At 45.3% G+C, this 22,613-nt stretch overlaps 1 protein-coding gene across 7 annotated transcripts in view; it reads right to left on the bottom strand.

Moving 5' to 3' along the window:
- Positions 1–11,793: 11,793 nt before the first annotated feature.
- Positions 11,794–22,613, bottom strand: part of RMI1 (RecQ mediated genome instability 1) — a 120,121-nt gene continuing 109,301 nt past the window's right edge. For 5 of the 7 annotated variants that reach the window (XM_078675811.1, XM_078675812.1, XM_078675809.1 and 2 more), the window contains exon 2: positions 11,794–13,647. In XM_078675811.1, the coding sequence (XP_078531937.1) occupies positions 12,005–13,606 (1,602 nt within the window). In that variant the 5' untranslated portion in view covers positions 13,607–13,647 and the 3' untranslated portion in view covers positions 11,794–12,004. Of the gene's footprint in view, positions 13,648–21,128; positions 21,147–21,876; positions 22,030–22,613 lie in introns of those variants that run through there. The other 2 variants (XM_078675810.1, XM_078675816.1) reach the window with 2 other exon arrangements.

Here is a 22,613-nt window from a genome sequence, read left to right as displayed (position 1 = left end):
TCGTATGGAGAACAGCAATGGGGACTATAAAACTGTACAAAGCCATGGACAGTAGAAGAGATAAGATCTGTCTCACTGATGGCTTTTTGTTGTTTGGAAATTGGTGACATTTCTGAGAATTGCTACACATCCTGGCCTGCAAAGAAAACACTTCTCCTTTGATGGTTTTGAGTTGTTCCTTAATATTACAGGATTTGAACCGAGGATGTGGTGGATTTTTCTAGATTCACACAAAGACCTAATCTATCTGATAGACAGTGAAACAAATCTTTTTGTACTTGGCTTTTAATGAGATCTTTTATCAGGCAATGGTCTAAGTATTGGAAGAGGAAAATTGTGATTCTCCTATTACCATGACTAAAGAATCTGGATTTCATTAAAGACACGGAGGCTAACATTTTGCATATTTCTTTTAATGCAGTACCAATCAGCTGCATACATCATAAAGCAAAAAGGTTCCAGATTAGAACATTAACAGCAAATAAAAGGCATGAACCCATAACAATCTGGCACTTTTAAATGTGGTGTAGAACAGAATAAGTCACAAAGAATTTAGAGTACAAACAATTTATTTAAACCATTACCAAACGAAGAAAAGGAAGAATGAAGGATGAACCGAAGGTCAAAATCCTGAAATTATGAGAGATTATCTGAAGAAAAAAAAAGAGGAAGATGCAAGTAACTCCAGAATAAAAAACGCCAAAACCAGAAGGCAAACAATGTAATTAAACAAAAGGTATAATAAAAAATAAGTAAGCACTTATAAATTGAAAAGACATCAAGTAAAACAAGAAGGATACAATAACCACAAGTACATCAGATATGTTAAATACCCTGAATTAGTGGAGAAGCGTGGCTCAGTGGTTAGAGGCGGCAGACCCGGATGCTGAGATCGGCCGTGGACCAGGGTTCGATTCCCCGCCTCGGCGGGGCTCGGGCTCAAAAATTCCACGGATTCGACAATTCTCGCTCCGGTGCCTACTCGACTCACGGGGTCACACTCTGTGACTCTGGGCAATAGCTTGCTTAATCTCCACTACGGCCCCTCGCGGCGGGATGCCTGGCTTTCACCTTGTGGATACCCTGCTGGGGTATCTCACAGGGGAATACCAGGACGGGTTCCCTAAGCAAGCGCCTTGATACCTTCGGGTGATACGGGCGCTATATAAGTCGCAATACATACAATACATATATAGTAAATATATATACTGTAGGTTTTAACTATCCAAGGGAAAGGGAGGGAGGGATGTTTGCCTCCGTGTCTAATGAAATCCAGGTTCTCTAGTCATGGTAATAGGAGAATCTCAATTTCATTACAAGACCGGAGGCTACCATTATGCATGTTGGTAGCTTTGTACGACTACATCAGACATATGAGCAATTGGTTTACAATAATGATGTGTGAAAGTCCTAGCATTAGACAAATCAGCAGCTTTAAGAATATCATCCAACTTACCACCGGCCCAGAAGGATTTATTGGCTATAGCACCTCTGATCGAATGAACTTTGAAGATTTTTAAATCAATACCTGCTAATTTCATAACAATTTTAACCCATCTAGCAACAGAAGCTGAAGTAATGACTTTTTTGAGGTTTAACGAAGGAGATAAGTAATTGATTTCACACCTAAAGGACGAAGGGCATTCATTCTGCAGTCGTACTCTTTCATACAGTCAACCACACAAAGTTTATTGCATAGATCAAAACGTGGGTAAAAGATAGAATCAGACATAGTCTTGGTTCTTCTAAACAAGTCGAAATTGACTCCAAACATGTTGTAGGATCTATTTGAGATTTCAAGAGCTTTAACATCAGAGACCCTACGACAAGATACTCGGCATACCAGAGCACCAAGTTTGATGGACAGATTTTTTCTATTCAAATGAATATTATCAGGCCAGCTAGAGAAAAGAATCAAGAATTAGCTTAACATCCCAGAGAGATGGATAACTAGGTTTAGGGAGGTCTCCTGCGTCTAATACTTTTTAGTGCTCTACAAATAATGGCGTTTTTACCTACCGTTTTACCATTGATAAGAGCATGTCCTGTAGAAATAGCAGACCTTTAACAATTGATAGATCTATAACTAAGAACCCTTTCGAATTGTTCCACAAGGAAGTTAACTATGTCAACTATAGGTACTTCCACGGAATCCAGATTCCTTTCTAAGCACCAACGTAGCCACAATTTCCATATGTTGTTATACTGGTAGTGTGTACCAGGGGCCCAAGACTCTCCAAAGAGAGATGAAGCAGTTGACGAAAGTCCTGAGAGATCATTGGATCTCCTGACACTCTCCAGGCAAGAAGGTTCAAATTCCCTGTTTGAACTAGAGGATGACTTCATCCGTCTACGTCTGTAAGGACGTACACTAGGGAAGGAATTAGGAAGGGAAGGTCAAAAGTCAGCTCCAACCTGGGATGGCCAGAAGGGAGTGACTAGGACAATTGAGCAGCGTTGATGTCTCACTTTCTGAAGCACTCTCTGGATCATTGCAAAAGGAGGAAAAAGCGTACGTGTTGGCACCCTTCCAGCACTGAAGAAAGGCGTTCACTACTAGAGCACCTGGGTCTGGCATCCAGCTGTAGTAATTCTCAAGTTGGAATGTTAACCTGCTCGCGAAGAGATCTATTTCCAGAGGACCCCAAATATTGTTGAGAGAATTGAAGACAGACGTTGAGCTCAAATCGCTGTGGTCCCAAGAGGAACCTTTGAGTTCCAATCCGCCTGTATGTTTGTTTTCCCTGGAAGATATTCGGCTCTTAGGGAGATCTTGTGTTCCAGACAGAACATCCAAAGTTTTCTGGCTAGATTCGAGAGGTCTGCAGACTTTGTTCTACCTAGGCGATTTATATAGGCAACCGCGGACATATTGTCCATTTTTAGAATGACAGATCTGCCCTGAAGGGAGTGTTTGAAACTCATTAGAGCATAGAGACCGGCGGTCAGTTCTAAGAAGTTTATGTGGTGAGAAGATTCTTCTTGAGACCAAACACCACCCGTGTTCTGATCTAGGAAACAGACTCCCCAGCCATGAAGGCTCGCATCGGATTCTAAGACAAACACTGGTGCTGAACCAAAAATTACTTTTCCGTTCCAAGCATCCAAATTCTCCAACCACCTTTTCAGCTCTAGTCTTGCTTCCGGGTCCAGGGAAATCTGATCCCCGTACCAAAAGCCCAATCGAAGGGCCCTCGCTTTTACTCCCTGAAGAGCACGATAATTTAGGGGACCCGGAAAAATAGCTAGTATAGAGGAGGAAAGGAGACCGAGTAACCTGACTAGTTCCCTCAAGGATAAATTCTGTTATTTCAGAACGTGTCTCATCTCTTTCCTGATTTTGGATATTTTCTTTGATGGGAGTAGAAGATGTCATTTCATGATATCTACGGTAAATCCCAAGAATTCCAGGGTTCTGGAGGGGGATCGTATCAACTTCTCTCTGTTTATAATGAATCCCAGGTTTTCTAAGAGGCCTAATACAGTCTTCAGGTCTTAAATGATTTGAGAATGGTCCTGGGATAGAATAAGAATGTCGTCTAGGTATATGATCATACAAATACCCTTTTCTCTTAGGGAAGAGGCGATTGATCTCATCACTTTGGTGAAACACCATGGTGCAGGGGAGAGGCTAAAAGGGAGAGCTTGGAATTGGAAGAAATGGTTTTCCCACATACATTGAAGAAAGGGTTGATGAGCCTTGGCCATAGGGATGGTAAAATAAGCGTATTTTAGGTCTAGTTTGACTAGCCAGTCTCCTTCTAGTAATAAATCTCTCAGAAGTTGAATGCCCTCCATCTTGAAGTGCCGGTAAACAAGAGATTTGTTGAGTTCCCATAAGTTTATGACGGGTCTCCAACCCTTGTCTTTTTTCTCGAAGAGGAAGAGTGTGCTTATGAACCTTAACATCTCCAGGGGAACATCTGTAATTGCATCCTTCTGAAGCATGCAGGATATCTCCTCCTTTATTATTTTTTCCTGATCTAAGGTGAGAGGGATGTTTCTGGGGAAAGAAGTTTGAGGAGGAATTTCTATAAAGTCTATCATAAACCCTTTCACCATATTCAGAACCCATGGGTCTTGAGTGGTTAATTTCCAATTGTGATAAAGGAATTTGAGTCTGCCTTCCACCTTTGGGGAAAAGAAGGGGAAGGAAAAGGAGATATCGTACTAACTTTGAGGGTTGTTGTAGCTGGATGCTCCTCGTGATCTGAAGTTTCTGGAGCGAAAGCCTCTTCCTCTTTGTGGATAAAACTGAGGGGTATTTGAGGGTTGGTAACCCCTTCCGCTGTATCCTCTGGATCTAGGGTAGGGCCTGCGGTTGAAGCGGCCGGGAGAGAGGCCCCTCCTTCCAGCCCTTCCAAAAAGGTTATTGGTGTTGAAAACCCTTTCCATGTTTTGATGGGCTTTGTCTAACGCTGTAAAGGCAGACACATATTTACCTGGTTTCTTGATAAGATCCTCACCAAAAAGAAGTCCCTTGGGGTTGAGAGAGGACTCTTTGTCAGCCAAATCACTCAATTTCAGAGAGATTTTAGTAAGGACTACTCTTCTCCTTTCTGAATTGAGGCTGGCATTGGCGTTGCCCAGTAAAACTAAGGCTCTCTGGCTGAGACCTCTAATTACTTCAGTGTGCAGGGGTGTGCCGTTGATGTGGTTATCTTCAGCTGTGTCTATGATACTGGCCAGAGGGCCCAGGATATCAAAAACCCGGTCTTGACAGCCCTTAAGGGATCTCTCCATCCCTTTTCTCGGGTCCCTCCTGAGTTTAAAGAGATATTGGATTTGTTTTGGGTCGAGGTTTGGCAGATTTTGTTGTCTATAGAAGGCCTGGAGCATTTAGTTCTTAGAAGGTTACGAGTCTCTCTCTCTAGAGGGTACCTTATCCATTTTTTAATGAATTTGCTCATGTGTTTGTGGGGAACCACTCTGAACTTCTAGGGTGTTTTATATTGAGGGGTGAAAACATTTCCTCACCTAGAGGGTTTACAATATTGTCTTTAGACGAAGAAGAGAGGTAGTCTTCAAAAGGTTTAGAATAAAACTCCTGGTCATCTTCGTCTAGATCCAGGATATATTCTTCTGGTAGGTCAGAGGCATCATCATCCTGAAAATCGTCTTCTCCAAACTGGAGATCATTATTATGAGCACTCAGATATTTTGTGCCGCTAGGGACACCCAGATAGTTTGTGCCGCCAAGGACACCCAGTGTATTTGAGGTGCTGGGACTTCCCATAGTGCTCTTCGGGGTTGTTTGAGTCTTTTCCCCCTTACTTCAATGAGATTGTCATTGGGTAAGGTATGTTGGGTTTTCAATGACCTCATCCTCCTCAGAGGGGAGTGATATCTTGGATACAATAACTTTAGATAACATCTCCAACATTCAGGATCTCATTTCTTTATGGGTCATACTTTTGAACGCGTCGTTATCCATGCTAGGGATGGGGGCGCAAGCCTCATCAGAGTCTATATCAGACATAGGATAGATGTAGGAGGATTATTACATAAACATAGAAATGCCTTAGCTGACCTCTTTTTTGATATTGTATTACAATTAGATAAATTGTGCCCCTCTTTTTTTTATATTAATACAGCGTTAATAGGTAGGTCAAGGGAGTAGGTTAAACAAAAGGACGGCCGGTAAACTATAGCCAGTCTGTAAAATATAGCCCACAAGAAGGTGTTTCAATAAGGGAGTATGAAACACTAAGGATTCATATCTAGTTAGCAATTGAATACATATATAAAACAAAACCAGCCTCTAAGATCGAAGAAACAAGCAATGTCAGCAGATCGGGGGTCTAGCAACTGTCAAAGTGCTTGAGCGTCCGATCAGCTTGATCTCGCTGTAGGAATAGGAGAGGAAAGCACCCTGGCAACGCGGGGGACGCGACGCGCACGTTGCTAAGGTGCCTTCATCTAAAGCGTCTCTCTCCGAAAAGACGGAGAAGTCAGCAGGCCGCGTGTACGGGTGAGGCAGCAATCGGGAAATGGCATTTAAACAAAAGGCGAGGATGCGTGGAGGATATATCCTGCACAGGTGAGGGCACGCAGGAGTCTGCACGTGCACGCGGAAATGGGGTAAAGAGTCATGGGGGAGAGGTGCTGATGGGAGGCAGGCCTCTCCCCTGAACGAAGGAGTAAGGGGAGGTTGAATAAAGTAATATGACAAAAAAGGGAGAATAAAGCTGGTCAGGGGCCAATCTCCAAAAATTGGAGATCGGATTGACCGGTAGAAAGAGGGGTGGAGGGGGGTAATGGCCCCAAGTGAGTTAAGAGTAAGATTAAGCAGAATAAAACAGTATTAAACAGTTTTAGGAAATAATTAAACAGTATTATAAAACAACAACAAAGTAATGTAAATGAGCTTATCTGCTTGGAGCCGCATTTAAAAGAGGCAGATTGTTATGGGCTCATGCCTTTTATTTGCTGTTAATGTTCTATTCTGGAACCTTTTTGCTTTATGATGTATGTGGCTGCTTGGGGCTGTATTAATAGAAATATGCATAATGGTAGCCTTCGGTCTTGTAATGAAATCTTGTTTTCACAGAGGAAGGCTACAACCACTGACATGCACTTGGAAAAAGCCTGGGTGCTGATTTTAGTCTGAACTGTAGTACCTAGTACTGGTAGGGAGTTCTGCCAACAAAGGCCTTTCTTATGTTTTCTTCTTTACTGGGATGCGTAAAAAAGCATCCTCTAGATCAATACAGCACATCCATTCTCCTTTCAGGAGTTATGGATACATTTGATGCAGAGATAGCATCCCTTCTTCATTTGATGGATTTGTTGGCTTGCCTCAGGTCTAAAATGGGTCTTTATATTTTCTCTGGCCCTCTTTTTATTTAACCAAAAAATACCTTCAATCAATATATCTTTCCCTTGCTGTGAGAGCAGGAACAGTTCTATTGTTACATTTTGGATTGGAGATGTTATTTTCGCTTGTAGATGAAGCAGCTAATGTTGCAACTCTTGCTTTGTTGCTACTGTCGATGGGGGACACTTTAATTGGATGTTGTACCCTCTCTGATTGATTTGTAAGACCCCTTTGGTAATGAGTTTACCCTGTTCCAGGTGTTTTATTAAACTCCCTTCCAACAGAGTGGCGCACACAGAAGACAGAGTGTTCTGCTCTTTGTTGTTGTGGGAGTGCAATTTCCCTGGAGTGGACTCTATACAAGTCTGTTGTGGCTGCTATTGTCTGCCTCGAGAAGGTGTACAGTAGTACTGGGGCTGGTGATGTATATTACCCATGAGAATGGTCGTAGTATGACGAGTGAGGGGTTAGAACTCTCTGCCTCTGTTGAAGCCTAGGTCACTGCATCTAAAGTGAGAACGATAGAGAGTTTAGTTTCCTCTATGCCCACAGCTTTTAGACTGCCAGATTCTTTCTTCTTTTTTTCCATCCCTTTGTCAGCATGTGGGATGAAGATGGCAGGACTTTAGGAAGGCAAGTTTGTTATTTTTTAAATGTGCATCATGTTTTAGAGATGGTATACACAGCCATGATGCTCAACATAAAGTAATGCCATGACACACCTACGCACCATAAGTGATCACAATTGTTTTCGTAGGAATTTAAAGACATGGCTGTTTGACATCTAACTGCATTGAAGTGTTATCCTCTCAGAGACATCCACCAGCGCCATGAGACTCTCGAGTGATATGCGCGCTCAATAAATGTTCATGATTTGTTTTTTTATTTATGGCAGTAAGATATAGCCGGTAGGTATAGACTCTATGGCAGTGCTACTGACCTGATTGGAGACAATCTGCCCCTCACTCAAAACTTGAAGGAAGTCTTGTCTTCTATCTTTTGGTAGGTCATCTGTGAAAGTGAGCAGAGATTACCATAATGCTGTCCTATCTGCCAAGAAGATCAGTCACTTGCCGACTTGAGGGCTATGGCCGCAGATTGGCAAAGTTTTCTACCCACCGCATCCATCTTTTTGCTTTATCTTTCTGGTAGTACTGAAGTACCTGGAGCCAATTTATGTTTCTTGTGCCACACCGACAATAACGGACTCTTGGCATAGATATACAGGATCTTGTTGAGCAGGCTTGTATTTTTTTGCGGTGAAATGAAGTGGTTGATTTTAAGGTGGCTGGGGTTAAATATTTTCTTCCATGAGCTCCAAGAGAACCAGTGGTAAAAATGGTTTTGATGATGTTTGGGGATGTAATGTTTTCATGGTCACTGATACAGAAGAGTGAGGGACCCCTATTTGCATATTGAGGTTTACACAAAAGATGAGAGGCATTGTTACAAAGGCAAAAAATTAATTGGGTTCAAATCCCACAAATGATGGAGGAGGGTGATAAAGTGGTCCGTCTTTCAACTAGATGGTTTTGTAGATTCTTTTATTCACAATTTGATGAACAACAGCCAACTCGTTTCACCCTTGCGGGCTTCTTCAGGGCGAGTAAATGATTCACACCTTCGAAAAAGGTGTCCAATCCGGTCGACACTTTAAGTGTTTAACTTCTATTGCAGAGTCTGAAAAAGTATTATCAATGTGCACTGATCCATAGTAACTTATCCCATTCAGGGATTAAGGTGTTTTCCTTAAACACTGGACGTGATATGATGATGGCCGCATGAATAGGCTGTCGATTGAGCGCACAATACACCTTAATCCCTGAATGCGATAAGTTACTGCGGATCAGTGCACTTGATAACACTTTTTCAGATTCTGCAATTGAAGTTAAACACTTAAGAAAGTGTATGAGAACACTGTTTGTTTTAACTCAGACATACTCAAACCGACCACTAAGGGACTGACCACGCTCCCATCCCCATTTACACCATGGTTTGGTAATCTCAAATACATGTTTGGCATAGCAGAACCCGTATTTCCCAAGAGGGCAAATGCTGGGTGTAGAATGCCATGTGTCTTCTTTCAGAATGGAGAGATCAAAGAGCTCCCTCAGTGCAAATGCGATCACTAAATGCTACAGAAACACTGCATACACTATTTTCAATTGCACCACTGGGCCCTTCATTCCCTGAACAAGCTTGGGGCCATGAGACCACTTACACCATGGGAGAAGCTTTTTGCCACATACAGTAGTCCAAGGAGGCCCATGTATGACATCTATACTATACAGCCTGACACACCGCCCAACACAACTTGGTTCTACATGGATAGATGGGCACGTAGCCTGGGACTTGATATTACTCCCTCACAAAGGGCCACATTGTGGTCAGACATCCCAGCGTTAATCAAAAGCGTACAGCATACAGATGTAGAAAATGATGATGCATTTGTGCATCATACTAGTCAGGTTAAAGCAAATATACTGTTCTGCTGGGAATCATTGTTGGAGGGAATGGGAGCAAAAGGGAGACACGATACATGTATGGTGGCGATGCCGGAGATTGACTTTGATCTGGAAAGAAATCCTTTGCCACTTTAGGGAAGTCTTAGGCTATCTAATCAGAGCAAACCCTGCAGTGATCATTCTTTGCATTCAATCCTTGGCGCTGAAGCACACGTCGAAAGGACACTTGAGACTTAACAAAACATGTTGCTGGCTGCGAAACAACTGATTGCATTGAAATGGAAATCTTCGCCTCTCCCGACGATTCAGGAATGGACAGTAAAACTAGGGACATTGCTGGCTATGGAAAAACTGGCATGGTCCCTTCTGGAAATGGACTGACTACAAAATGAAAACCAATGGCAACCGCTAGTAGGCTACTTGTTGATCTATTATAGGCTGCCATAGATCCGTGTGAACATTATGCGTGTCAGCTTGAAGCTTAAGAGACCAGTATTGGACCCGATTGTTAGTTTGGAGTTCTCACCAACATAATGGCCGGATGACGCAGCTTATGTATCCCTATTCTGTGCTCATTATTTAGTTTTCAAGATGGAGGGAGGGGGAGTTTTTTCGAACAGCCCATGACAACCAGGGGTGAGTGCATGTGCTGTGTATTACACATATGGCTGTTTGAGATATCGGTCATGTGCATTTGATGAAAAAACATTTGTAAGCACCGTTGGAGGAAAAAAGAAGTAAAATGAAATTGAGCATCTCAACTAGTTGTTACAACACGAGTGTTTAGACGCTGCATGTGTTTATCTGCCAATACTCTTGAAGGGTAGCTTTATTCACAATTTGTACTTCTTTTAGACAATGTCACACTGTGCCTTATCTATAACACAACATAAAGCCATAATCTGGCACACCCAAACATCGAGAGAAGACTAAATCAAACACAATGTATCATCATGTTAGTTCATAAATCAAAATACTTAACAGGTTCAACATCACAGATACATGGTTGGAATTAACACAGTGTAACAGGTGGTGTGTATCCAAAACACACAATGAATCCAAAAAATATCCTGAAACCCAACATTATCAAGTACTGACTTTTCACAAGCACTGTTCCTCATCAAAATTATTGGAAAAAAAGCTGTGACATCTACCAGTACCACCAAATCAACTGCTAACACCTCCTACATAACTGCTGGCTTAGTTTCAGACCATGCTGCACCACTAAAATGGTGTCAATTGAAGTTGCCAAAGGCTTCTCTGATGTCATAGATAGCATCAACCCCTGCGTTCTTGTTATGATTCATCTATCAGCAGCCATCATCAGTACAATCAACAACCAAGCAATGAGCAACATCCTGTAAGCAAGCATAAAATACAACATAACCGTACTACAAATGCCCTCCTTCTGCCTATCCAACAAACACTAACATATTCAAATGGATACTCCTGTTCCCCCCAGCTTGTACAATACCCCAAGGATCGATGCACTCCACTTGTACACTTCTATTAGTAGAGGAAGCTCCTTGAAGTCCTCCATGCCAACTAGGAAGTCAAGATTTACCAATACGCTCAGCATACACAAACCTATATTCTCCAAAATGAAGGACCTCCACCATATGAAAGACTATCTTGTGGAATATCAAGCTTAGATGGTACATGGCAACCTTAAACTGAACCCAACACAGACCACATTTGTCCGCAATGCCACTAGTACCAGGCAAGCTAAGATTCAACATTGCCTCTCCAACAAACACTGATATATTCACACCCCCAACTCTCCTAAAAAAACAGATCACTTCATTTATCATCAGTAAAAAAAAAACTGCATCAAACCTCATCGACAGTAAAAATTCAGCTCTTGGTTAAAATAATTAAACCCTATTTCCCTAAATGAGATGTCAAAACTACAACCAAAGCATTGTTATTCTGTTTCCCTAAATGGTTGCCCTAGCCGCTCTCTTACAAGACATCCCTGTAGCTCATCTGCCGCTCAACTCAAAGGACTAAACAGCTATAACGATAAAACCCCATCTTCAGGATCATGCATTTGAGCCTGCCTATGATTACATCATCTTTAACTCCGGCTGCATCACCTGCAAGCCAGTACAGAAAAATGTGTCACCCTACTTGGCAAAAAGCATGTCAAGACTTCATTGACTCTTTTGTTGTGATCACTGGACTACAAGCTAATAAATGTTGAAAAAGAAAAATATCAGAATGGCTTCTAAAGCTATGCACCCAAGGTATGAAACACTTCTCTAATATATAACACCCCCCTGTAATTCTTAGTCACAAACTCCAGCTCTCCCCAGCACTTCAGAAAGCATCAGAAAAGAACTCTTGAAGGAACACCACATTCTCCACTCATTATAAACTTTGTCACAAAAACGAAGAGAATTTCCCTACCCTGTGTGTTATAATTCCTTTCACCCCGCACTTTATTTTTTAGATAGCACAACTTGCAACATCGCAAGGATCCACATTTTATAAGCACCAATATGGAAGCCATTTAAGTTAACATTACTTTATAGGAAATCTTTATTTGCCAGTATTCATGTTAAACATTGTTAAAACCTTCAAAATAAAAGTGTTTTCACTTTACTGTTTGCTTTTAAGATACTGAAATGTCCATGAAATGGAGTCACAAAATATACTGGAATCTTAAACCTGGTCACGTTACCAGCGCATTTAACAGAACTATACTTTTTGCTATCATCCCTCAGTTATTTAATCGTTTCTTCAACGTTTCCAAAACTTCCAGGTTTACATCTTGAATATTTATGACAGTTGCTTTTGCTGTAGATGGGTTAAATTCAATGGTCAGTATTCCACATAGATCCGTGAGTTCTCTTTGGCATTTCTGCAGGCCTGCTGCAAGTTTTTCACGATGCTTTGCATCCTTCTTTAACTGTTTCATTTCTAGAACCGAAAACCCAATTAGTTTAGCTAGAACACTGTCACTGAAATCTACATTCAGGTAAGCAGTTCCATCAGAGATTGTTGCTTTTATACACCACACACCATTGGTGTTTGTGAGACTTCCTATTAGAGTTACAATAAATCCTTTGATTTGTACAGTTGTTAGTGTTTCATTATTGTTGGCAAGTAAGAGTGAAATGTATGTAAAAGGTGACTGATCAAAATCCCCATGTGGGTCCTTCTGACCAACCCGTTCAGAGAAACGATCAGCTAAAGATGAAGATATAGACAACTCTGTGAACCTTCCAGTTGGTATGTCTTTGTGGTCATTGTTGAGCTGAGTATGTGTCATCTCCGCTTCGGCACATTCTCGCCGGATCTCTTCTTCCAAGAGAAGGTCATCCTCCAAATCATGTCCATCACCCAAAACCTCATTTAAATCGTCATCAAGAAAGTAATCATCGGGGTCACCATCCTGGCCTAGTTCTTCGCTTGCATTTAATGAAACGACCCTTGGTTCTGGCTGTTGATTGTAACGTCCATTAGTCACAGAGTGCGATTGTGTTGGACTGTAGCTAGTGATGTTGCTTCTGCTACCATAGCCACTATCTGAAGCAGTTTCGTTGTTCGCTAGAAATTCCACATTATCATCAAGACTAGCAAGCAGCTCTTCATCTGAAGGTCCAAGAGCCTGCCCGATTTCGTCAACAGCTGTTGGGGGAGCTTGTTGGTTGTTAACTCTGTTTGGAGGAGGCAAATCAGTCTCTCCAATTAATCCGGCTAGGACCCGTTCCTGGTTATTTTCCTCAAACAGTGCCTCCACTTCACCACCAAGTAGTTTCACATTTTCTGGTTTCAGCAAAAGTACACCAAGACGACAAGTAATGTTCCCCTGCAAACACATTTTTGTACCTGGAGTGATGTTACTGTGAAGAACGGGTACAGGCTGATATTCCATGCCTTGAATTTGCTGTATCCCATCAGTTAATTGAAGCATCAACATTCGAGTGGGCCTTGCTTCCCATGGTTTTTGTGATACTTGGGTAGCGTCTGACACTTGCTCATTTTGGTTATTTCTTCCTCTGAGCTTTTGAAGTTGTGAATAGGCAGGTTGGCTGACATCTACAAGAGAATCGATCTGGACAGAATAAAACCCCTTTAGTTCAAATTTCAGGGCCTCTAAAATGCCATCTGGTAGCACAGGATATTCCAGGTCCCTCAGGTCGGTGAGAAGCCACTGCTCAAATACCAGTTTGTTAATCTGTGCTGGTGGCAAGCTAACACTATTATGTTCTTGTTGGATCCAGTCCACACATGCTTCCACCCAGTGGTCGGGAACTTTAACATGCCATGTGGATGAAAGCCAAGCTTTCACTCTTGGAGTGACATTAGATCCATTCATTTTCTTTTAATTAACACAAGACATTTATTTGCATGAAGTTTCTGAAATAAAATAGAATTACATTTTATATTAGCATAGTTAATTTTCTTTAACTGTGAATAATGGCATTAGTATATATTATAACAGGTTGACATTCTGCTTTTCAACTACTGGCTTTATTCTACGTGAACCAGACTAGAGATATAAAACACTCTAAAAACAAGCATTTACAATGCAATGGTCTCGGCATTATTAAAGGTAGAGCTATTGGCATTGCTCATGACATTTTTTTGCTTTTTTTAAAAAAAAACATAAATAAATGGTATTGTCATTTACAATGGCAATACGTGAGCATTAGAGAGTAGTAGAGAGTATTTGCGGACACAGAGCCACACGCAGAGAGCCACACATACACAGAGAGCCCCCCACACACACAGAGCCCCCCCACACACAGAGCCCCCCCCACACACACACAGAGCCCCACACACACACACACAGAGCCCCACACACACACACAGAGCCACACACACACACAGAGAGCCACACACACACAGAGCCACACACACACAGAGCCACACACACACAGAGCCCCACACACAGAGCCCCCCACACACACCACACACAGAGCCACCCCCCACACACACAGAGCCCCCCCACACACACACACACACACACACAGAGGCCCCCCCACACACACACAGAGCCCCCCACACACACACACACAGAGCCCCACACGCACACACAGAGCCCCCCACACACACACACAGCCCCCCCCCACACACACACACAGAGCCCCCCCACACACACAGAGCCCCACACTACACACACAAAAAAAATCAAATGCTACACTTTTTTGCTTACATTTTCAATAAACATTTCCCCGTTTAAAAAATAAATAAAGCTGTTTAAACTGTTCTCAAATAAACTTATAATACATACAAACCACTCGGCTGCCTGCCTTGTGGTTTAACCCAGCTGTAGACCAAGAGCTTTATGTCGTCACACCATAAACACGCATAATAGACGTTAATGCCTTACACTTATCCTCATTTCAGTGACCACCATTCCCTACTAAAGAAAGTGTTACCAGGGATTTATAAATTAAGCGAGCGACCAAAAAACTAAAAAGGCCAAAACTTTTCTACAGCGCGCTCAAAAGGAGCAAAGTCATCTTTCCGACCTTCCTGCCTTCTGAACATGTTAAATCATTTGGTAAAAAAAAACACATCATTGCCCATTTCATACCCCAAGGCATCTGGATGACTTGCTCACTTAGTTCAGGAGACAAAAATAACTTTCTGTGACTAATGAAAGTACCAACAGAGCTTGCACACATTCACTGTTGCAACACCCAGTGATTGGCGATGTTTTTTCCTTAGTCAAGATTGGAAGACATGAAAACAGTTTATGTAGCAATTTTACGGAACCTTTGCACAACACACATAAATTAAAAATAAAACGGATGAGTGCAAGGCTTGAGACAAGGATTCATTCAAGAACACACGAGCAGGCTATATGAATCACTCTGCAATTTCCCTAACCCAAAAGTCCGACATTTTTCAGCGGCTGGGGCCACCACAAAACTGCATCTAAAGGTAAAACTCCACCTAAAGTAGGCAGGGGCTCACGAAATATGCATATATTCTAAAGAGAAATTTGGATTTCCTCACTCCAACTTATAGCTAGATATGTTTTCATCAAGGCGACGTCACACAACTCCGTCCTTCGAAATTAAGGTTAATTATCTTCATTAGTGCTGCACTTTAACATAGCTGGGTCTCCCTGCAGAGGGTGAACTGGCAGGTGGGCGAGGGTGTGACAATGTGAGGGTGCAAACAAACACAAACAATGTGAACATCTTTAAAAGGGAGGAGAGACTAAAGGGGGTCATGGCAGAGGGTGGCAGTGGTGTAGCGAATAGTGCGGTCGAGTGATGGAAATTGGTAGAAGGCATGGGTGCAAGGTCAGAAAGGGAATGACGGCTGGGAGGATTGACAGGTTGCAGGGTGGAACAGACACGGTAGAGCAGGGTCATATGGCCAAGAATTGTGGCACAAGTAACAGGCGGGCATATAGTGCGAATGAAGGGTGCCACAAGTAAGAGACAGGGGTTTATAGTAGGTATGAAGGCTGGCACAAGCACTAGGGGTGGAGGTACTGTCAAGAGGGTGGTAAAGAGAAAATATAAATGGCACAGACTGGAAAGAGGGTGGTGGCACCGGAGTGTGGGTGGCAGTGCGAGCAGAGTGAAATAGGCATGGAGGTGGACTAGACCGCCAGGAGGGTGCTAGAGGAAGCTGGCCATGTACAGGGAGTGAAGCCGGAGGGGAGGTGGTGTAGGCAGGAAGGAGAACAGTACAGAGATGGTGGATGCAGACACAGAAGCAGGGTGATATGGAGAAGGAGGGGTGATATGGAGAAGGAGGGGTGATATGGAGAAGGAGGGGTGATATGGAGAAGGAGGGGTGTATAGACAAGAGTGAGGCTGGTACAAGGAGCAGCAGAGGTGTTGGGAGGACACGAAGCAATGCGGTGTGTGGGGATCAGACAGGCAGGAGGGGGCAGTGATACGGGAAGAAAATCGACGGGTAAGGTGGTGCAGATCAGAGTCAGGCAGGAGAAAAGTGGTACAGCAGGGGGGTGCGAGGGGATGGATTGGTGAGATCCTACAGGCAGGGAGGAGAGTGCTGTACTTGTAACAGCTGTACGAGGAGATTGTGCAAAGGCCCGGGCGGCATTGACAGCGCAGCCCCCCCCCCCCAGCAAGGGGCTATAGAGATATAGGGGTACAGTATTTAAAGGGGAGGGATGGCACAGGGCAAATGGGGGCCCTGCAAATACATGCAAGCGGGTAAAGGAGAGCCATTGGCTGGGCACCGGGGGTTGGAGGCGTGTGGAGGTTAAGGGTACAGACGGTGGGGTGGGGTACAGACAGCGGGGCAGAGAAGGGGGCTGGCCCCGCAGAGGGGTGGGGGACAGGCAGCGGGGCAGAGAGGGGGGCTGGCCCCGTAGATGGGTGGGGGTACAGGCAGGAGGATGCAAATGTACCGGCATGATGAGGGACAGAGTAAGAAGAGGGGTGACAGGCACGAGAGATGCGGGATAATAAAAAGGAGGACCGCCAGCTGGCCCCAGGAGGCGAGGGTGACAACATCCGCGGACAGACAGCGGGACAGCCAGAGACGGGTCGGGTGAGAAGGGCACAGAGTGAAGCAGAGGGGTGAGAGGCACAGGGCGCCCTCAGGGACCCAATCACTCACCACGTAGGAGGACCCGCCCTCCCCACTGCGGGTCTCGGTCTCTGAAAGCGGAGATCGGACCCTTCCAACGTGGAGCCTGGTGAGCCTGGTGATCGACAGGAGGCACAGTGAGTGCGGTGCGGGTCACGGGTTGGGCCTGGGGTGAGTCGGTCGGCACGGCTTGGTCTGGATGCCTCGGTACAGCTACGTGGCGGTGTCTGGCGAGGTCGGGGCTGTCTGATTGCCCCGGGCGCAGGTGTGCGGCGTGCTCTCTGCCCATAGTGGGTGCTGCCCATTACTTGAAAGGTGGAGAAGCCAGCAGCACCGCAGGGGCGCGCGGCCTGTGACTGTGCTGTGCAAACAAAATGGCGGCAGCAAACGTCCGTCTCTTTCGGAATCGGCGGCATGTTTTGGCGTTCTGAGTGACGGATGACGTCACAGGGCTAAAGAACGCAAAAAAACACGCCCCCGAATCCGTAAGAGACGGGGCTTTATTGGAGTGACGCTTGTCTCCTCCAATGGCTGGCCTCCGTTTAGGAAGCCAGCCAATGGAGGAGAGAGGCGGGTTCAAGCCCCCATACTCCAAATCATTAAATCTCCTCCCGGAGACTGCGCAAGTGCAGCCTTTCGGTCCTCGACCTAAAAAACACGTAAAAGGCAGATAAACAATAACATATGCTGTCTTACTGTCGAACAGAGGTGCAGATTATGGTGGTGTGGGTGATGTCCTGTAGATGGTATTGCACGGGCAAGTCAGGTGGAGGGTATTGCATTTTGGTAGAATAAATGGTAGGGGGATGTAGGAGGCCTTGGGAATGGACGACATAGGGTATGGTGGGTTAGATGCATGGAGTGTACATGGTGATGCTGACGAAGAAATAGATGTACATTTTTGATGCTAAGATGTTTGTGAATATTTGCAAACAACAATGGCGACCTTAGGTGATTATCACATTGCTTCACTGTAGGCTCATTTCATACAGTTGCATGAAATAGCTCATCAACGTAGGCCTAAACACAATCAACATAACTTATAACAAATCACGTGTCTGCAACACATACTAGGTGAGATACAAATAGTACTGTATTTGTTGGACTTGGCCCTGCTTGCAGGGTCATCCCGAACATTTTCACCTTTCCCCCCTACCCTTTTTGCTGTATGTGCGTGATTGAATGCTGCGCAATGGTGTGCAGAGGTTTGTTTTCACCAGTGAAGGAAATGTCACTTTTAAAATGGACGCCATTGCTGTGTGCTTTGTGCCGCCTGCATGAGGTGGGTTGGCGGTCTAGTGTTCGAAGTGACAGGGTGCCCTACACCTCCACCACAGTGACAGTTGGAACTGGAACTGCCAGGAGCCTTCTAAAAGGTTCTAGCCCTTTCTGGTAGGTGGGGTGAAGGGGGTATATATAGGCGGGCTGTGCCTCCATGTGGTCAGACTGTGTGTTGACTTTGCTTGAGAGGGGACACCCTGCCAGGAGGTACCGCCGCAACGGCCTGTGTGCTGGCCCCTGTGCCCATCTGTACCCCTCTACTGTCCACAGGGCTAGTAAGAGACTCTGCTGGAGTGGAGACTGCTGCGCTAGTAGGATTGCCATCGTAATGGAGGATGACTGTTCCTAGGAACTGCTGCTTTATGTCTGGTGAGCTGCCTTACTGCCTGCTGATCTTGCCCTGCATTAACTGTCTCCTGGCCTCTAGCGCCCCGTGAGCGCTATAGTACAAGTGACTACACTCACCTGCCAGCACTCTAGTGCCTCGTGGGAACTTTTTCTTCTTGATCGCCAGAAGAGGAGCGCTATATTTCTACCCCTTTAGCGGAAGAAGCTGCATGTTTCGCAGCGGGCTGTGGAGCAGTCTGGGGGAGGGAATCCCAGCGTGGGGATTCCCCCGTGCTGCCTGCAAGCGGTTGCCCACCCTGCGTATGCCGCATTTTCGCCACAGCTATGCTTATTTTTATCACGGGTGCCCAGTGTTTTTGCAGCGCTTTGTTATGCAGCGGGAGCCCACCCCGCATTTGGCAACCTGTCGCGGGTGCCCACCCCGCTTTATGTGTTACTGAAAACAGCGGGTGCCCACCCCGCACCTTCAAGTATCTTTGAAACCGGCGGGTGCCCACCCCACCTTTCAAAATAACTGGCAATCACCGCCGCTGGCCCGAGTCCCGGGGCACCTGAAGCAGGTGCAGAGGATCACCGCCACCAGCCCAGGAGGGCTCAGAAGCGCCACGCGGGCTTCCCTGTGATGTCAGGGGAGCCGCACTGAGATTGGCGCCGGCTGGGGCGCCACCAGGAGTCCCGCTCTGCCACAGGGGAAACGGGAAGTCCGGAGCCCACATGCTCTGCATCGAAGTCCCGTGTCCCAGGAGGGGGCCCGGGTGAAGTCGAAAGAAGCGATGCATTGGTGGGGCTCCCACGAGAGAGGCGAGCCCCGCGTGCTGAGCCTGCCACAGGAGACGGAGAGGTGGGTCCCCCCTGAGGCACACTGTCGGTGCCTGGGACCGGCGCGGAGGTTGCCAGGAGAGCCCTCGACGAGCCGGTGAGTCTGCCGGCGGCAACAACAGGGGGGAGCCGATTCCACAAGAGGAGCCCAGTGAGTGGGCAGTCATCCCGTGGTTGGGGGGTGGGGGTGTCGGGGCACATTGCCGGTGTCCACCCCCGGTGCCAGTATTCTTTTGGGGGCCGCTGCAACGTTGGGCCTACCTTTGACTTCAGGAGTCCCGGAGTTGGGCTCCCAATTGTTCCGTGGTGCCCATGTTCTTCTGCCATTTTGGAACCTTAGAGTCTCTAAGGGGGACTCCACGTGCCAGTGGTCCTGAAGCTACGCAGTGGCGGGCCGATACACTGCTCTAACTTGGGGCACATGGTGACTTCAGAGCTCAAAAGGGCAGCTCCCATGCGCCAGTGACTGTGTCTGGTCGTTACAGCTGCCCCACAGAAGTGGGCAACTGCAACGTTGGTGGTCAATATACTTATGTTGGTGTAATGCATTTATGCTAATCTGGTTTATGCCCTATGCTGAGATGATTCTGCCCAATGTCATGCAACGGGGTCTGCATTCTATGTCCACTGTCGGGGTTTAGACCTAATGTCATGAGGATGATGCCTGATGTTATGCCTAAGGTGGTGTCATGCCCCTAAGATGCTAGTATGTTTCCACATAATGAACCTAAGGTTTATGTATAATGCACTGATGCTCGGGTGGATGCCTCATGTTTCCCCCGAATGCTTACATCATTGGTGTTCTGCACAACTTGATTTTCATGCAAGTTTGCCAAATGACAGTTGATTGTGCCAATGCTAATGTGCATGTTCAATGTGATGTTCCAGGTCCCTGTCAGATTACGTTATTATGAAGTATGACCTAGTGATGCCTAATGTACTTATAGGGTATCCATGCCCCGGGTGTTTAGGCCCATGTGCCTCAAGCTGAGATGATACCTAATGGGTTTCTATGTTCACAGGTCTATGCCTACTGCAGATGTTCCTGCCTAATGCTCTATGTTACTGACAATGTTTTCTTCTAAGGCTGACCACTGATGGTTAAGCATGCACTGTTTGTATGCCTACTGCATTGATGATGATAATGCTTTTCTCCTAATGACTACATGGCTAGTTTTCTGTTTAGGCCTAATGCTTTCATGCCTAATGGTTTCATGGCAACCAGATGCCGCATGTTAATGTATTTACATGCCTGACGCTAATGTGGTGATGCTTATGTTCACTCCAAATGCGTGTCGCAATGTTGCTATGTGGATGGTATACCAGTAGGGACTGACTGGTTACAGTTATTGCTGAGGGGCTTTCATTTATCGTTGTACGTGTGATGATTCTGGCAGTGGCCCGATTGGCCCTGTCTTGTATATAATCCCCAATGTAAATGACTCCCTGGTGCCAGTTGGCACCGTGTTTTTACAACTGTGATTGCTTTCTGATGTGTTCTGCATAATACATATGCTGTTTTTCACCTAACCTGGTGTGGAGTCTCTTTTGTAGTGTGTCTAGTGTGTCGCCTGTGAGTGTGTGCTGCGCAGATGCTTTACACAATGCCTCTGAGTTTGGCCTACCCGCTCCGCACCACACTACCCGATTGCTAACATTATAATTCAGCAGTGAGATAGGACTTGTGTTTGCGCAGTACCACAGCCATGTACACCACGACAGCGGTGCCCACAGTACAGTTGGTTCACATATCGTCCCAGGGTGGACTCCATATAGTACACTCTTGGTGTTTTAACAGTCCTTCTTAAGAACTGTGCCAAGGATTCCCCTGGCTTGACGTCTTATAATACTCCATATTGGCTTACCAGTTCCAGTCCTAGAGCTGGTTTCCATATTGCCCCAAGGTGGCATCCTACAGTCCTCTGTTGGTGGTTTAACAATGGTATCAAAGGTCTTTCTGATACTACTGGTGGACTCTATAAAACAAATCCATAATTATCTACATTAACCTTTGATACTATCCACCAAACGATAAGTTCCTGCATGCGTGACTGTGATGCCCTCACGCTCTGTGCTACACTCCACGTTTATGTGCAGCAGTTTTTTAAGTGCCTCACCTACACCACATTGTCAAACCACCCATGTCCCAACAGGCTCCAGTCCACCCTAGAGAAATACCTTGAGAGAGACATCATCTAATTGATGGGGGACCGCAATTCCATATTGGGAGAGACAACGCTGGGCGCGAAGAAGTCATGTGCAACAATAACCTCGGCGACATGAACGAGAATGGTGAAAGGCTTGCAAATCTTTGTGCCCTGAAGAGTCTGGTGATAGGCGGTAGTGTATACCCATAAAAAATACACAAGGGAACGTGGGTGTCACCAGACCATTCAACAGAGAATCATATTGACCATGTCTGCATTGCCAACACGTTCCTGGGGTCCCTGCAGGATGTGAGAGTGTAGAGAGGAAAGGAAGTGGCATCAGACCATCACCTTGGTGTGGCTAGGCTAAAGCTAGAGCTGAAGAAAGCATGGATAGAACCGACAAACCAACACCATTGATAACATCCCCCTCCCAAAGATGCATAGAAATGAAGTGAATACTCACCCATCATTTTCAAGTTCTGCAAGAACAAGAGGATGACAGAGACCCAGTAGAAAGTCAGTGAGAGAAGATCAAAGAAAAAGTTACATCAACCTGTCAGGAGGTACTGGTTTCCAAGAAACACAGGCATAAAGAATGGATCTCCACTGAGACTCTCTGCAAAATCCAAGAGAGAAAGAAAAAGAAAGAAACAGTTAACATCAGCCGAACAAGAGCAGGAAAAGTAAAAGCTCAAGGCGAGCACACCAAAAACAACAAGGAAGCAAAGGGAAGCTTAAGAGCAGACAAGCGAAGATTCATCAATAGTCTTGCCACAGAAGCAGCAAGCCATAGAAACTTGAAAGAACTGTACAACATAACAAGGAAACTCTCTGGCAGATACAGCAAGCCAGAAAGACCTGTTAAAAGCAAAGCTGGGAATACATCATGGGTAAGAAAGGCCAACAACAAAGATGGGTGGAGCACTTTGAAGAACTGCTGAACCACCCAGTGCTGAAGTCTCCACCAGACATACAGCCAGTCAAAGAAGAAATACGGCAAGCCATTAAACATCTGAGAAATGGGAAGGCAGCAGGACCTGACAACATTCCCTGAAGAGGCACTGAAGGCAGACATTGAAACATCAGTAGGCATGCTTCACCCCATGTTTGAAAGGATCTGGGCAGAGGAAAAGGTGCTGTCAGACTGGAAGGAGGAATATCTCATCAAGATCCCCAAGAAAGGTGTCCCGAGTATTTGCG

This window comes from Lissotriton helveticus, chromosome 2_1, assembly GCF_964261635.1.
Source record: "Lissotriton helveticus chromosome 2_1, aLisHel1.1, whole genome shotgun sequence".
Taxonomy (NCBI): Eukaryota; Metazoa; Chordata; class Amphibia; order Caudata; family Salamandridae; genus Lissotriton; species Lissotriton helveticus.
This window is presented reverse-complemented; position numbering and strand designations above follow the sequence as displayed.